The sequence below is a fragment of the Accipiter gentilis genome, chromosome 29 (genome assembly GCF_929443795.1).
Source record: "Accipiter gentilis chromosome 29, bAccGen1.1, whole genome shotgun sequence".
In the NCBI taxonomy this organism is placed as follows: Eukaryota; Metazoa; Chordata; class Aves; order Accipitriformes; family Accipitridae; genus Astur; species Astur gentilis.
The window spans coordinates 18834648-18852344 of NC_064908.1; the positions used below are offsets into that span (position 1 = coordinate 18834648).

Consider the following 17697-nt stretch of genomic DNA (forward strand, 5'->3'; position numbering starts at 1 on the left):
GGTGCTTTTCTCAAGGACCAAGGGCCAGACTGCAGAAGCACCTGTGGCAGCCTTTGCAGGCCAGCTGCTGGGGTGGATGGAAAATCCCCCCCCCAAGGTGCAGAGCAAGAAGAGCAGCAGTCCCTGTTGCAGAGCTCCAAGGAACAATCACCCTCAGCCATCACACTGTAAGCAGAACACCACCACACACCACTGTAGTTTATCTAGATACAGGTACTTTATTTACAAATATTTAGATTAATAGCATCGTTACATCAAATGAGGAGTACAGCAGTCTGAACAAATCCTTTCTGTGACAGAAACAATAAGACCTACTGTATCTTACTCTGGGAGTACAGGTATTGCACCTCAACAAGCTGTAGTCATTAGAACATTTACTTCACGTCAGCAGCAGGTCATGGTCCCTGGGCAAACCCTTTGTGGTGCAACCTTGGTTTAAGCAGGATGCATTAGCTGTAGATCTTGAACATACCCATCTACTTAATATTAGTTAAAAAAAGGACTAACCAGACAAAACAAAGGGACAGCGCACAAGTTACCCAAATCCTATTGTCTGCACATTCCAGTTTTGGCTTTTATTTAACATTGACTGTACAATACTCTGGTACCACTGTTTACTTACATTGTATAGTTTTAGTGTCTAGAGAGGGATTTTAAGACTACTTTGTATTTTAAACACTGCAGTAAGACTAAAGATGACATTTGACCATGGTTAAGCACTCACCCCCTTCCATTTTTAAACCGTATGTGATGTTTTCCACACAAAGCTTCCCGTGAAATACAGCAGTACTGCATGTAGCACCACACACTGCGGTCTGACACCACAGTCCACATGTAGTTCAGTAACAGCCATATGTGCTCCATCACCCCTCGAAACCCTCCCTCCATACAAGCATTACAGGTTGCATCACCCCATGAAGGACGTACTCGAAGGCTTGATGAAAAAGCCCAGTCTCACAGGGGACTGTTAAAAAATACAACAGTAGTTAAAAATCCCTAGAGAGCGCACATGTTGTTCCGACTGTCCAGTTCAGCCTCTGACCATTCAAAAAGTTAAAGGTATAAAAGCGTAAGATGTGCAAGAGAACCAGCCTTTGTATACAATGCAAGGCAGGTGATGAAGCCCAATAATGCAAAACGCTTACCAAAGAGAAAAGCAGGTTAGCACACTGCTGATTGCACAGAACAGGATTAATAAAATGGCATAGGTATACCACAGTGCAAAGATGAAAGACAGATTCCACTAGTGTTAGTTTCTGCATCGGGATTAGAGTTCCCCCAGCACAATGTCCACTGTTGACACCAAGGAGTTAAGCCTATGTTAGTGAACTGCAGTCACATCGATTTCTGTACTAAGGGGGCAACGTGGTCACATATAGGTCATACTGTACAAACTGGTATTTTCTTATATACTGTTCTAATGCCAGTAATCATTTTCTTCATTAAAATCATATACACAGGATGTATTTAACTGTTAGCTCAGTTCCTTCAAATTTTATACATATTTACGTTCTGTTAACAAATGTAAAGGATAAAAGTGGCAAAAAAATGACGTAAAGCTATGAGCACAAGAATGAATGGATTGTTTCCCTGTGCAAGTTGTACACTCACTCCTGCGCCAGCCCACCCCGACCCCCAACACACACACCCCACAGGGAATTCTTTCAACAAAAGCACATTGTTACAGAGCCCCTTGCTACCATCGGAAGTCATTTCACAGCAAAAACTTATCCTTTACTATGGACAGCTCTAAACAGTTAGAGGTGGGGAAGAAAGGCCAAAGAACCATAAAATTAAACCATACAAGACAAAGCCCTGCAAAAGTGTAAAATCATGAGTCCAGCATCAGTGCTCAGTTTAAATTATGTATCGGTGACACTATCACAAGGACAATCAAGGAAAAAAAAACTTCTAGATTTACCATGCAGGAGAGGTTTTATTACTCTACTTGCCTTTGATAACCTGATTACATCTAAAGTTGTTTAGCAGTTTAGTACTGTGTTAAACTTGTCTCAGAGTTTTAATTAAACCCAGTAAGATGTACAGAAGACAGGGAAGCAGTCAAAAGCACCGCTTCCAACAGACAGAGGTGAAAGGTCAGAAATGGAGCCATGAAACAGAGGTCACTAGCAGCCACAGCCTTCTCTCTGGGGCTGGGGTTCACTGGTTAGTCGCCCCCCCTGCGGAGCTGACGGTTTGTGCTGTACGCCTGATTCTGCAGCATTCAGATCCAGGCTTCCGTCTTGGATATTCTGGTAGATTTTCTTGGCAGCCTCCAGGAACGCATCCTCAACGTTCTCTCCACTACGAAGAGAGCAGCAGGAGTTACTCAGGCTACGCTTCAGCAAAGCAATGCAGGTTATGGGGGCAGCTGGCTAGACACCCTTGCTGGGATTTCACAGGTCACCAAGTAGCAGTCCTCTGTCCTCTTACGTGCGAGAAGAGCTTACAGTACTTAAAGTGGACTACCACAAAATTTGATCACCTGTCCTTGGGACAGCCTTTCATAGGGCAACTCACTCCCTAGCCATTAAACCTATTAGGACTAGCCAGGAATAAGAAACACATGCCAAAACATCGAGTAGCAGAAATAAGCTAAGGTGCTGAGCCACATGCACAGAGCAGTTCTGGCAGAGGCTTACAGATAGGGGAGCCACTATTAATCAAAACCTTTCTGTTAAAAGGTTCCATTACAACAGCTGCCAGTTGGAACCACATTTACTCATGTCACTGAGGCTCTGATCCCTTGTGTTCGGACAGGCTCCCCAGCCAACTGCAAGTACAGTATGGTGATTCCTCTCAGTGACTGAAGGGACTGGCTGTTCACTACAGAACTTGCTTACAGCTCAAGACAGCCAAGGAAAGGAGCATCTAGCTGGGAACCACTCTTACCCATGCATACACATTCTATGCTCAAATAGTGTCTTAAAACCAAATCAGTTCGTTTGAATTCAACAAGTGTTTGCCCAAAATGTAGCGAGTGGTCTAATTTCCACATTACCTTCAAGTCAAAGGTGACATGATTGAAACTGCTATACATACCCTTCCCTCTAAGGGAACTCAAAAATGTTTTGGGTTTTATTTTTCCACCTGTAAAACCCTACTATACCTGAACTCTATGGCTTTACTTAGTCATAACCAATATATTCCTCTTAAACAGATCACATCTGAATCTTTACTCTAGACAAAAGTAACTTACGTTTTTGCACTTGCTTCAAGGAACAATAAACCTGTTCAGAAACAGAGGTTTAATAGTCAATGCATAATATACTTCAAACAGCCCTAGGTCAGTCACATTATATGCAAGACACTATTTTAGTACTAAACAGTATTTTATGACTAAGTTAGGGCATCAACACACAAGCTGACTTCTAGAACTAAGCACAGTTAAGAGTTAAGCCAGACTATCTGAGGAACAGTAGAAGCTTGTACATATAGTTACATTACTTTGGAAGTACAAGCTTGCAGCTATGAGTGCTGAGGATTCACTTTAACATTGCTATCTTGTAGGAAATGTAAAAGCTCAAGATCAAAAACACACCGTTTTCTTCAGCAAATTGTTTGGCTTCTTCATATGTAACATCCCTCTGTGCTTCCAGATCTGCTTTATTTCCTATGAGGATTATCACCTAGTTCAGAAGAGAGAAAATTAGTCTGGGAAAAAGCTTACTAGCTTTTTCACTACCACCCTCATTATTAGTAAGGCAAAAACCCAAAAGGAAATACACAGAAAAGCTTAACTGCAAAAACCACCCATCTTCAGGAAAACACCGCTCTACCAGTGCCCCCTCTGTGAAGTCAGGAACAGCATCTCCAGTGGTCACTTTCAAATGCTTTAGGCTGTTCTCATGAGATGAGGTCCTAAAAAGCAGCAGTCCTACTCCTTATGAATAAGAGTTGTACTCTGAACCACTTCTTGTATTTGTTTAAATCATCTGCTAATCCAGACCATCTTTGAAAGTTTTTTTTTCCAATCACAGCAGAGTCTTCCCATGAGCTTGGTGCTAAAGTGTATTAGGGGCATTCAGAAAAAGACTGAGGGACAACAGTTTTGGGGTATGGTGAAAGATACACAGTAAAACCTTCTTCCCCATCCCTCCAGAAGACCCGGTCAGCTTTTGCTGAAGATCCAATTTATATTTCAATCGAAGATGAGATAGCATTCACCTCATTACTACCACAAAGCACAAAGTAGTACTAATAAAAGTTAAGGTTTGTCCAGAATTAACCATAATTTTGTCTCCAACTTCTGAAAACAGGCCCCCGAAAGGCGACTAGCACAACAAGACTTCTAGAAGAAACCACTGCTTTCCTGTACAGGAGCCTACACTTTTGCTCCCAGTAAGGGAAGAGAGTCACAGGCATACTGTAAAACAGGGGCATAAGGACAACTCAGAGCTAAGTAGTTAAGAAAACACAGCCAGCTTATTTAAGAGGACACCACTACCACTGTAGATGCTTTGGCCTAAGCCTTCCACCTCTTGCTTAGAGATGAGCAATCTTGCTTTCAAGCTAAATGAAGTCCAACTTACAGTATTTGGATTGGTGAGGTTCCTTGCATCTGTCAGCCAGCTGCTTAAGTGATTATATGTACTTCTTCTGCAAAGAATCAAGCAAGTACAGTTTTAGCTACAGTATTTTTTAAAATACTAAGTGCCAACAGCATAGTCAGCATCCATTAAAACACACTGACATCTGTCATCCCTATTCTTGTCCCCAACCTTAAGATAAAGAAGCAGCATCTTGTTTGGACTCAGACCCAGATTTTCAACAAGTGAACTTTAAACCCCCAGAGCAACTCTTACAACACAGGTGGAAAGAAAGACACACTTCTAGTATGTGGTAGTTTTACTGTCTTCACAAGGACATCACCTATATTGTTTTGTATAGAACACATTAAAGGATTTCCTGTCAAATACTCTTACAGAACACTCTACAGTAGAACAGCACTTCAGTAACAAACAGTGCATAAGATTGTTTTACTCAAGATCTAAGTAAACAGGAAATATACCTATATATGCAGAAAAAAAAAAAAAAAAGAAGTGCTTGAAGAATGTCAAGAACAGCCCCAGAAGAAGATGGGAGACGTGTGAAAGCAAAAGTATTTCATGTTGCACACCTGATTCATTATTCTTTTAGCAGCACCTTTATTCTTCACATATAAAAGGAAGACAGGATAGCTTCCACACAGTCTTGGTTTTGTTGGAGGACTAGCCCGTGAAGAGGCCCAGAAGTCAGACTCCTGCAATGCTCTCATCTATACAGTCCATTAAGCATGTTTACATAGCCCACTGCAACAGAGGTTCTCTGTCCTGTGCCTACTCTAGGAATATTCCTGCCAGGTAAGCAGCAGTATCCATAGCCTCCCAGGAAGGGAAAAATCCATGTACTGAAGAGCAGATTTTAAGGACAAAACCAGTTCTTTAATCAACTTCAACACAGGCAGTCAAGGCCTGAAATGACAAGATCCTCAGGCCTGTCAGCAGTGAAATTTTCCAAGAAAAGCAGCTCACAATTTCCTATGTTTCATTTTCAGCTCTTTAAATACCTAAAGTATTTAGATAAAGAAGTGTGGTAAGCTTCACACAACAGGATACAAATCCATCCAGAGTCCTTTAAATCTAAGTCAAGGGGACAGACAAGACAGTACATATAAGGCCATGATATCCAAACACCTTGTCAAGCACACAGAGCTACGATGCAAGATGGACCAGTCAACAGCATCTTACCTGGTAATGTCGTAGACCATAAGAGCTCCTGCTGCTCCTCTGTAGTAGCTTCGTGTGACAGCCCTGAATCTCTCTTGTCCTGCTGTATCCCAAATCTGTAGTTTAATTTTTTGGCCGCTAACTTCAATTATTCTTGTGCCAAATTCAACACCAATTGTGTGGGGACAGTCTGCCATAACTGTCATGAAAAATAAGAGCAAAGATCAGATCTTTCTAGTACAAGGTCTCCTTGCTACAAAAGATATTACTATCAACAGTTTTCAGTTATCTTTATTAGATTTTCAGTCTCTAAGAAAGCATTTTTACACCTACAGCACCGAAACTGTATCACTTAACCAAAAATAAAATGAAGTATGCCCTACACTGCTGTTAGTTTTAAAAACAGTTATAAAATTCCTTGCCTTCTCTGATGCATGTACACTGATGCTGTTTGGCCAAACATATCAGAAGGTATCAAGTCAGCTGATTCTCAGTCTATCCTTGCAGAAATGGTTAACTATTTTAATGCAGTAGGAAAAGATAACTTTTATGGAATTACCAAGATACAGTTAGTAGTCTGTAACACAGCTTCAAAAACAAATATCCCAAGTTGTTTCAGACAGGGTAATAGTGTGACTGTCCACAGGAAAAGCACCAGTTTCATAAGTAGCTACCAACACAGCAAATCAAAACCAAAAAAGCATCTTTCTAGTTATAATAAACTCATCTTAATAAGCTTATCTTTATAAAGATCAAGAAAATGCAGAAAGGATGAGTACCTATTCAAGCTATCTACAGTTAGTGACAGTCTTGTAATAGAGGTGATTGACATGTTTGTTTGGTTGTACTGCTTCCACTTAACAAGACACACCCTCATCAAGAATTTGACCATATGCAAAGTAGCATTTAAAGAATTGGCTGATACTGGATTTTAATTAAAAGCAATAGTTAAAAAAAATCCTATTTCTACTGGAAAACAGAAGTATTTTAAACTGTAGCTCCCACCCACTTATTGCCACATCTGGAGTAGCACACGGTAAAGACTAACTTTGTACTAATACCTACAGACTTAGCCATTGAGTGCGAGCTACGTGGAAAACCACAGAGCTAATAGCCACTGCAAACTCCAATGCAACACATTATTAAGAAGAATTGAAGCCAATTCTTAATTAGTCATGATAGCATACATGAAAAAAACATTACAGTTGAGACAGACTGCAGTAAGCTTTAAACAACCATCACAGAGGGCAGTCCAAATGTCATGAGTCACAGCAGCTACAGAGAATGACAGCGCTACTTAAGTCTGCAAACAAGGAGTCAAACAAAAAAAAGAATCTTTTTCTTTTTTAAGTCCTTAACAGCACTTAAAAAAGCCTCCAACTGCTTGTGTTCAAGCTACACTAATATTGGAAAACATGCAAATTTCAGATAAGAAATTTCTTTGTTCCGTATCAAAATTCCCTGGAAAAGCTATAAAACCAGACACTGTCTCCCCACTCATCAAAAGCAGCAGTTTTGCCATTAGTACATTAACATTTTGTTTCTACATCTGCAGATGTTGAAACAAGAATGTGACAAAGTACAATACAAACCCATACAGATTAAGAGACACGAGATCAAGCTCATGCATGAGGGAAGCAAAAAGGCAGGAAAGAGGGATGAAGCATACCGGTTACAATAAATATTGTGAATTGAAATACTCACACTTCTTTTCTGTAAATTGATGAAGCAAACAGGACTTTCCTACACCCATGTCCCCTGTTACAGAAAGAATAGTTAAGGCTGACACCACATTGTTGCAATAAGCACATTTTCTTCATCCCACACAACAAATGGTACAGAGACAGGCAGTCATTCCTTTTTCAGGGCTAGTGGGCAGTGTTCTATACCTGGCAACAGTCCTTAACTTTATCAAATTTTGCACTATAGTTCTGGTAACGGGTACAGGGTTGCAAGCAAGGATGGAGCAGAAAACTCAAATGAGAAGTTAATCTGTATTACTGATTTTACAACTATATTTCACAATGTTATGAGAAGTAGCCCTGTAAGAAACTGAAATGTAAGATACACCTTTTGAATGTTTGTCCTGCTCCCATCTTACTTGCAATTACTGGTAAGGACATCAAAAAATACTGACAACCAACCAGAACACACCAAGAAATTGCTTCACTTCCACTGATCCACTTACACAATGCCAACAGTCAGAAATAGCAAGATGTTGGTTTTAAGAACCAAATTTTCCACAGGCTGAGGCTGTCACAGCAGCCTGATTTACAAGCCATTACAATAAGATTGCAGATCACTTACACCTACACAAGATCATTAAGAATTAAACAATTAACAGCAAGACCAGTTCTTCCAGGATAGTAATAAATGCAATCACATCCCTGACTCTTAAACAGCCAAAAGCAGCATTTAAACACAAAAATACAGCCTGACAGAAGTTTATAAGCCTGTCTAAAGCAATGGATTTCAATTAGCACTTGTGTCTTCAACATATTCTAAAATCTTTCAGACTAACAATGCAGAACACTGTTGCAAACCTGAATCAACACAACATCCCAGTTGTGTTGATTCCCATTACAGTTTTTCCCCGATTTCCAATGGATTTAGCAATTTGTCTAAATATAAACTTGAGTTAGGGAGAAAGGGACCACATGCACATGTTTTTAGAATGCCTTTTTATCTCGTGCTATGGAGAGGGCTAAGTATTATGGCCTTAACAGTGAAGATGTTCAAGAATACTCAAGTATGTATGTCAAGAAGAACAGTTATTTTTAACAGTAACTCAGCAATCAAGTGAACTCAATACAGGCACTAGTACTTGCCCTCACTTCCAGCTCACCTGCCACCAATCACACAACTCCAATACTGTGGCATAAAGGCATTTGCCCTTATATTGTCAGCTGCTAAAGCTTTAGAGCAAACATGGTGATCTGTGAGGGACTGAGGTTGGACAAGTAACTACTGAAAAAATCACTACTATATAGCAAGTAGCATGCAACAGAAGTCAACCATAGTACAGCCATAGGGTTTGTGGGTAGGCAGTCATGCATGTACCCACTGACACAAACAGGTATGTGCCCAGTGATACTTACCAATAATGATGTACTTAAAGATGTAGGAATAGTTGTAAGGTGCAGTTGCCATTGTGGCACTAAAACAAAAAACAGAACACATCAGAACTGCTACTTGTTCACCAAACTCAACCCAATTCATCCAATTTAGTTCATATAACCAAACAAAACCCCCTTCCTCTCCCCCCAAGTATCCTTTCATTCACAGTTCAAGTTTGTGTACTGAATGAGTGCCAGAGACATTCAGCAAAACTCCCACATCATTTGCTCTGAGCCCATGCCAGCAAGGCCTCCAAGTAGAAACATGCTCTGCATAGCACTGATACTCATTCAATTTTATCCAGAAAGACTTAAACCTGTTTAAAAGCTCCAGTAGCTTCTTGCTTTGCACAGTCACCGGCTGGACCAACACTCACTCACCAAATAGCTGATGCATGAACTGAAAATAAAATCTGACTCCAAAAGAAAAATCTGAAGAGGTTTACCCAAACCAGCAATTTAGAACTATTACCTTACACTTTTGAGACTTGCAACAGCAAAAAAAGGGAACACTGCAGTTTGCATCAAACAGCCAGGAATTACTTAAAAGAATGCTGTAGTAGCCTTAACTGGGGTCTAGACTGCTACATGTTCTTGTCAGAAAAGCGGTACAAGCCACAAATCAGATGTTCAGAAGTCAGTTAACATGTCCGTGGCTTTGTCAGCATAGTAGCATTACAGCAAGGCTTAGCAGTTTCTTTTTTTAAGTAATAGTCAAAATTAGGTTGGAGTAAGTACTTCAATATTCCAGAGTTTTCCTATGCTCTCCTAGCTGTAGGAGGAATTAGAACCGGCCTCAGCTGTGTAAACCTGCAAAGAACAATAGCTGACTTACTAATACATCAATTAACCAGGATTTTAAGTCTATACAGCCCAGATACTGCCAATTAACATAAAGGATGCAAAATGCCTGCTTTTGTCCCAGGTTTTAGGTTAAACTAGATGCTTAACTGATCACGCTGTAAGTGGAAAATTTCTGCTAGGAATTCACCATTTCCTTTCCTCCTCCTGCATGGCAGATAGCCAGCCATTAGAAAAACATTGCTTTAGCCGAGAAAGATTTTCATTCAGTCATGTGTCATTCACATGACAAATGAAACCAGTACTGTAAAGAAATAGGAACACAGACAGGAAAGCTTACAAGCCTGTAACTTTTTCAAAAGCAAAGTACTGTTTCCTCAAACGCGGTTAATCCGTAACAGTGAACTGCAGTCCTAAGAAAGGTGACTGACAACAAATCTCATTCACAGTACAGAGCCAACAGCCACTGCTTCGCACAGCAGAGGTTTAAAGCAAACGCTCTTATCTAGACCTTGGAGGGGGAACAACTCCAACAGGCAGTTAAGAAGGGTTTACTGTGTGCCAGTCGCTGATCTGCACCTTGCCTTTCCTTCATGCTTGACTCACGATATGGAAACTCTCAAGTCCTTCTACCCCAAGCAGTATGCAAAGCATCTACGCTAAGTCCTACATATACATAAACACACCGTTCTATTAAACCAAGTTTAATCCAAGATAGTAAACTAAAGAATTTTGGACAGTAATTCTCACATACACTGGCAAGACAGAATTCCACACCAAGTGTTGCACAAGCTCCAAGAACAGTCAGGTCAATTAAGCAAATTTTAGAGGAAACTTCTGCTGTAGTCGAGGGAAATCTCATGCAGACATCCCACACCACCTTTGTCCTCAGTCTCTGACAAATAACCAGTGGACAGATCACTTCTTATCACTGTACTGGGTAAGAATTCACATCCATGACTGAGAATGCACTGCCCTTTACCAAGCAAGCCAGCAACTTTACTGCCTTATTTCCCAGAAGTGGAAGATTCCAGAGTTATAGTATTGGCTTCAATATGTGCACCAATTATTTTCAACACCAGCAAATAAAGACAACTAACTGGTCCATACAGAGTGCAAAGTTAATGTGTCACTGTGGAAACATCCAACACTTCAATTTTCTGAATACATCTTCAAGCATTATGTTCTTCCTCCTCTCTAGCACATCCCAACAGCAGCAACACTCGGACGCAGCATCTTCTGATCCAATGCGATTGTTCTTACAGGATACCTAACTTGCTTTCTAAGTGAAGCTAGGGGGACTATGTTGATGGCTCAATTCAGTCTGATAGCAGACAAGGTTAAACTGGAGGATCATGAGGTATGTAAGTGGAACTACAAAAAAAAGCTTGAAAAGGACTATTTAAATGTGCAAGTACTTCAGGATAGTATGAACTGTACTGTTTTCCACAGAAAACAGGTGGGTGCTACAGCCACAATAGAGAAAGGCAAAGACACAAAGCACTAATACGCATCTAGTTTGAAAGATCTATGGTGCTTTCTGAGGATGGTAGTATCTAGTAATTTACACTGTTTTTAAAAAAAATTCAGCATCATAAACTCCAAGACAGGGAACCACTCATGTGGCTATGAAATCTGTCCTGCAGAAACCTAGGCGAGCCCCTCTGCCTTCACAATACTAGTTGGCTAAGGCATGCTCAGTACTCGGAAACACTCAAAGAAGTTTCATATTTCTGAGCATCTGACTTTACAATTTTGCTGTATATAACAAGTAAAGAGAATGCATCCTACTGGCCAAGCTTATAAGAAGCATCACTGGAAGGTGAGAAAGACTTTTTTTTTAAAGAATGGACAAACTGGGAACTCTGTGCAGGCTATATCACAAACTGGATTTGAAATTAATCTCTTAACTAGAATCTTTACTACTAAATATACATCTCTGTTTATTTGACAGGCTGTTTTTGTTTGCCAAGATATGACAATTTTCATTATACTCTTTAAGTAAAGAAGTCTAACTATGCTATTTCAATATAAAAGAAACTGTCACTGCTTTGCAACTTATGCATTAAATCAGTTCCCACTTCAAAGTGAGAGTTAGAAAACCAAATTCTGTGCTTCGCAACAAAGTCTGTTAAGAAATGGGTGGGAAGGGAGGACTAACTTAAAGCCATGTCTCATTGCTAAACCTTCACCCTCATTCTTACAGTGACATTAGGCCCCTAAAGGAGATGAGAGAGACCACACACCCCACCGTGTACAGCAAGACCTAGCACACACATGCTCTCCACAGCTTAAAGAAACAGATTTTTAATAGCAATACCAATAGAGAAATTCACTCATATGATGAGTCTAGACCTTCTTTCAAGTCCCAGTGAGTTGCTGGAGAAGTCATTGTGTCCGACAGACACATGTACTGAACGCTTGAAGAAACACAGATATTAAAGTTTAAATACAATTTCTGGAGTTAAACTGAAAAATAAAGCAACACTTTGGTATTACATTTATTCCAAGGGTCACGTTACAGAAAGAGATTCTGAAATACTCTGAATTATTACTAAAGGTCAGGAATCTTTCCTGGAGAACAGAAGACTTGTTTAAAAAAAACACAAACAAAAACCAAACAAATAAAACTTTTAAACACTCAAATTCCAATAAGGATTAGCAGAAATTCAGATTCTACTGAGATCTTGGAATAAAACTGATATTCCGGAAGGACTCTGTGCTGAAGGGGAAAATAAATGCAACAAACTAAACACAGAAGGCATGGTGAGAATTCAGCCTTAGAAAGCTGACAATCTCAGCATTTACTACAGATGAAAGAAAGAAGTCTAGACAACAATAGTGCACAACAGGATCCAGTAAATACAAAAATATTAGCTGCATATTAATGCAAGGGGTTAATATATGTTGATAGCATCACCCATCTGTAGAAACTGGAATTCTACCTCCACTTCACAGCCCTCTGTTCCAGACACATGAATCTTAATAATCCCAATACTCAGGGTTGGGGTTTTCCTCTTGGGAGAGCCAGAGGGCAAGAACTGCAGGACTGAGAAAGTTGCACACAAGTATACACAACTTACCTTCAGCCACTGCTGACATTATACAATATGACATCAAAGTTAACCAACCATGAATTTACTGTTAACAGAAAGTAAAAGAAGTTTAGTCTGGAAGCTTGGTCTACCTGCCATCTTTCTTCCAGGAAAGTCTGCCAATTTAGAACAAGTTTTGGCTCCCTTTTCAGAGGTAACACTTCCCCAGAGTTTAGAGCATTTTTTCAGGATGGCAACAAGCCAGAGGATCATGCTTCACTATACACAGATTTCTGTTAGTTTCAAAGACTGCACAATTAATTTCTGTAGTACAGTGAAGACTAGAAATTTTACAGTGAACATTGTTACCATAATCCATTTTCCATATATCAACTTTTTATTTATTAGAAGTTAAAGATGACCTTAATGGGATACTTAGTGACACCTACATTTCCTCCTCTAATCAATAACCACTACACAGGTATTTTGACATGTCACTGAAGCGTTATTTCAAGTATCAGCATACATCTGTACAAACTGAGATAAGGTTGTTCCAGACACATTGTCGTAACATTCTTTATCAGAATAACATAACTGTAAATACATCCATACCAACTTTTGTGAGACCCATACAGTTCCTTCTAGCTCAACTCAAGGACATAGTCAATTTTAATCATTTGCATAAAGAAATTTCATAGCTTTGTGCTCAGCAAGAAGCAGGTATGCTATTAGAAGAGCCTAGAACCTGTATGCAGAGGTTTTCTTAGACACTGCAGGTGGTTAATACCATCAGCTGGCCAATCCACAGCTATCAGCTTCAAACTCAGGACTGTCCAATTATTACAGGTTCCCCTTAAAAACATACTACTCTGCAGCCAGAGGACCACCATTTAGTTAGTCTGCAGCAAGAGGCATTTTGTATTTCATCTGGCCATCCAGGTGTTCTTTCGGTCATTCCTCCAGGTTATGCAACAGGAAAGGATCTCACAGTTGAAGTCCAGTTCCCTTTTATAAAAGGTAATGCCATCATATCACTCCTTTCAAACCGCAACAACTTTCAAAGAGCTGTTAGTTTTTTCATTTGGAAGAAAGTATTAGTTGTGTACAAGGGGAACTGTACAATAACAACTATTATTTAGAACAGCTTCTGAATCTCTACACAAAATGACTAAGTAGTTATGCTCTTTCCCAGGGCATATCCTCTTGCCTGCATATTTACTTAGATGTTAATAGTGAACACTGAGAAGAGATCAAGAAGCAGGAAAAAACAGGGGAGAGGTAGAATTGTTGCAATTAATAATTGCACTATTCCCCTGATGAAGACTTTTGTCAAGCACAAAAAACAACACAGTCTAACTGGTACCTTACTTTAGAAGGCTGCTAGAAATACAGTCTGTAATTGCTTCAGTTGTGGTCTTCTGTAAAAGTCACACCATACTGGAAGGTAATAACCGTTTTGTTATCAATTAATACACCCAAGTGGTGAACCCCCCTAAGTCTGTTGCCCATAGTAATAGACCTCATAGCTTGCTATTAAATTTCATTGTGGTTTTATGACTTCCACACACACCAAGGACATTTAGGTCTTCATAAATATGTAAACGTCTTGACCCTCTTGAGGATGGTCCCACAGCCTCCCTGGTTGGTCTGTTTATTTTTGCACACTTGTCTTTAAAAAGCCCTCTTCTGAGACAGATCCCTGAGGAGTCTCATTCACAGCCCACTACTTTCACATCTATCTGGCAACATTACTTGTTGCTGGCCAGTTCCTCCCTCATTCTGCAGCTCTTCTAGAGGCATCCTCTCTAGCTTTCCCCATTTGGATTTCATTAAAGCATCTGATTAGCACAAGATAGTAAATTAGGCTGAACTGATCTTTGATCAGACAGCAACCCAGCAAGCTTCTTATGATCTGCTGTTGAAAAAAATCACTTTGCATTTCCTTATTATTTCCATGTCCAGTTATTCTTTCTCAGAAAACACGAGGCCTGCATGCTACTGGGCTCAGACTAACAAGCTTCAGCTGTGCAGAGCCCCACTTCAAGCTGTTCTTGAAGAAATGTGTTTGCTATATTCTTTAATCATGTAAAACACCTTAACTCAGCCTGAGGCCTAGTAAGTATTTATAAAGACTTCACAGACCTTCACTTCTCTTCCTATACGAGAACTGTGGCTTTATTTATTTTTAAATCAAGGCTATGTACCATACTATTATCACTTTTTAATTTTCCTCAACTGCTATCCAGCCATATACACACCATGTTGCTTGTCCTTTTAATGGTTTCACATCCTGCACCATTAAGTTCCTCCATTTTATTTCCTAAGCTTCCTGCATTTATATGCATACACCTCATTTCTTACTAACCACACCCTAGCACCATAGCTAAATTAAATATTGCGTACCTGTCCTCATCAGTAAAAGCACTTTCTCCGATGTCCATTCTCTCAGCCATACTCCTTTATATGTCTGTATATCCTCATTTATCCTATTTTCCTCTTCCTATAAAACAGTCTAAACCGTAGCATATGTCTGCATTCATAGCAGGAGAACCAGGTTCCAGAGATATCAGATAAGTTTAGGAACTGTATATACAGAAACCAGGAGAGTTTTGTTGTCAGTCTAACAAATCAGAACAATTTGCAACTGCCTGGAGTCACCCCCTTGGAAAACATAACAAGTCACAAGCACATTTTAGAACAAAATTAAGTAAGGTCTATCTCCTTTGTTTCAGAAAGATACAGAAAAATGAGAACCAGCCATAAGCAGGTTCCATTAGATGCACAGGAATAAGCAAGTAATTTTAAAAGACCTATTTATTTACATTTTAAACCCTGGTACCTCCAGTGTAACAGGTTTGTTTTCAAACTGCTGTCCTTTACAATAACACTTTTTTTTTGTTATTCATAAAATGGAAAATAGGAGCTTCTTCCTTCCACTCAGATATCTGACATTTTCAAATCACTACAGGAAGCTAGCAAACTCCTTTTCAATCCATATTAAGCTACATGATATTTCGTTATTAAGTCCCCCAGGGTTGGGATTTTCTTTCCATTCCCAAGTAATGCCCAAGCACAAGAGGCCCTCAGTTCAAACCATGATAGAAATCAATCCACAAACCAATGCATTCCATATGATAACATCTGGCTACTGGCAAAGTGACTTGGGGTTTGAAGTGATTCAGGATACAGACAACCTGAGTAAGTCTTGTTCACGAAGGACTACAGTTACCTCTGTGAAAAAAAGTCATACAACAACATAAATCCACTCTGTTTCAGAGGCCTAAAAAGCAAAGTCCACGTCAAGTAACCTCCAGAGCAATAAAGCCATTGCCAGAGACACCCCAATGCAGACCGACACCTTTTCCTGGTTTTACTGGGAGGATAATTCAGTACAATTTTAATTCAAGTCAAAGCAGATGTTATAGCAACCTTGAGAGCGTACTGCAAACAGGCAACAGACAGTCAGGTGAAAGAACAGAACTTCACTCTTCTGTTTAGCCCGAATTAGCATTCACAAAAGAAAACAAAGAACAAGCCTCGAATACTTTTGTCGTTTTCTCGAGGAAGTGGCACTCCCCTCAGCCCTCATGACAAGTTATTCTTCTGGCGAAGTTCATGACAGCACGGGTCAACGTAAGAATCAAAAGCACAGATAACACTGCACATCGGCCACATGCACGGTATACTATATACACAGAGTAAACACCCTACTTGCAACCGCAACAATTGGTAAGGGGCACACATACACACCGCATGTGCACGAGTACTTGACGGTGGCGTGTTACCCAGGGAGTGTGCAGTGCAGAGGAGGAATGGGAGGCGGCGGCGACAAACAGTGCAGCAGCGGCCTAGCTCCTGCCCAGCCGGCCTCACCCTCCTCGGCCCCGGACGGACCAGCGGCTCCCTCCCCTTTCTGTCCGCCGCCGAGCAGCGAGGGCTGCCAGACCCGCCGAGGCCGGGGACCAGCCCGCACCGACCCCCGGAGGTAGGCAGCGGCACACGGACTAGGCCGACTAGGCCCCGGCTGCGGACAGCAGCAGGAACAGGAGGAGGAGGAGGAAGAACTGTCGCCACTCGGTCCGGGTGGCGGCCGGGTGTCTGCCCCGGCCTGCCGGCGAGAGGGCGGTTCGCCCGCCCGAGCGTCGCCCGCCGGCGGCCGGGCACCGGCGCGGGGCCTAGTGCTCTAGGCCCGGCCGGGCGGAGGGGCGGCCCTCCCCGCCCAGCTCCCTACCTGGGCTCGGGAAGCGAGTGGCTGTGCAGCGTGGCTCTGTCGGCGGCAGCCCGGTTTTTCCCCCCCCCCGCGCCCTGCGGGCACTGGAGCAGCTCTGCTTCAGGCTGGGCAACGGCCGGGCCGGGTCTCCGCCTCTCTCCGGGGCTCCCTCAGGCTCGACTCCGCTGGCTCCACTGCGCCCCCATCACCCCCCTTATCCAAGATGGCGGCGCCCCTCGCACGGGGTTTCCCCTCCCACTCTCGACGGGCGCCGGGGCTGCACAAAGGTGGGCGCGAGAGGCCCCGCCGCAACCAATCGCCGAGGCCGAGCGCCGGAGCCGCCACGCCTCCCCACCGGCGGGGCGGAGCCGAGCCGGCAAGGGCGGGAGGCGGCCGCCGCGCGCCCCGGCGTCGCCCGGCCGCGCGCCGAGGGGGCGGGCGGGAAAGCGGCGGGCGGGGCGGGGCGGGGCGGGCGCGCGTGCCCCCTCTCCTTCTCTGAGGCGGCGCCTCCTCCGCGGGTGCTCGCTCCTCAGGGCGGCCGTCCGCGGGTGAAGGCGTTAGCGCTGAGGAAAACCTCGGGTTTTTCCCAGCTTTTCGTGGTGGAAAAGTGAAGTCACCCTCCCGGAAGCCCCAGAAAAGCCGCCAGGAAAGTGTACTGGCCCCCTCGGCCCTTCGACGGTCCCGCTTCGGAAGCCACCACTGCAGCTGCCTCCTCACCGTTACCATTATCTTCTAATTTCTGGGTTTAGGTAATCTCTAGAATCAGGAACATTAATAAAGCGTAAAGACAAAGACTCCCAAGATATTTCACGCGCTGTCTAGGATTA

The 17697-nt window shown here is 42.1% G+C and overlaps 1 protein-coding gene across 2 annotated transcripts; it reads right to left on the reverse strand.

Annotated features, from left to right (window-relative positions):
• Positions 1–1483: 1483 nt before the first annotated feature.
• Positions 1484–17121, reverse strand: RAB14 (RAB14, member RAS oncogene family). Of its 2 annotated transcripts, none has more exons than XM_049832127.1 (8): positions 16892–17121; positions 8807–8865; positions 7413–7466; positions 5730–5907; positions 4533–4599; positions 3542–3629; positions 3200–3230; positions 1484–2304 (listed from the first exon to the last, which is right to left on the reverse strand). In XM_049832127.1, exons 2-8 carry the CDS (start codon positions 8856–8858, stop codon positions 2127–2129), a joined length of 648 nt encoding a protein of 215 aa, XP_049688084.1. In that variant the 5' UTR covers positions 8859–8865; positions 16892–17121; the 3' UTR covers positions 1484–2126. The 2 variants fall into 2 exon arrangements, with proteins under 2 accessions (XP_049688084.1, XP_049688083.1); XM_049832126.1 differs by lacking the exon at positions 16892–17121 and adding an exon at positions 11946–16801.
• Between the last annotated feature and the right edge of the window lie 576 nt (positions 17122–17697).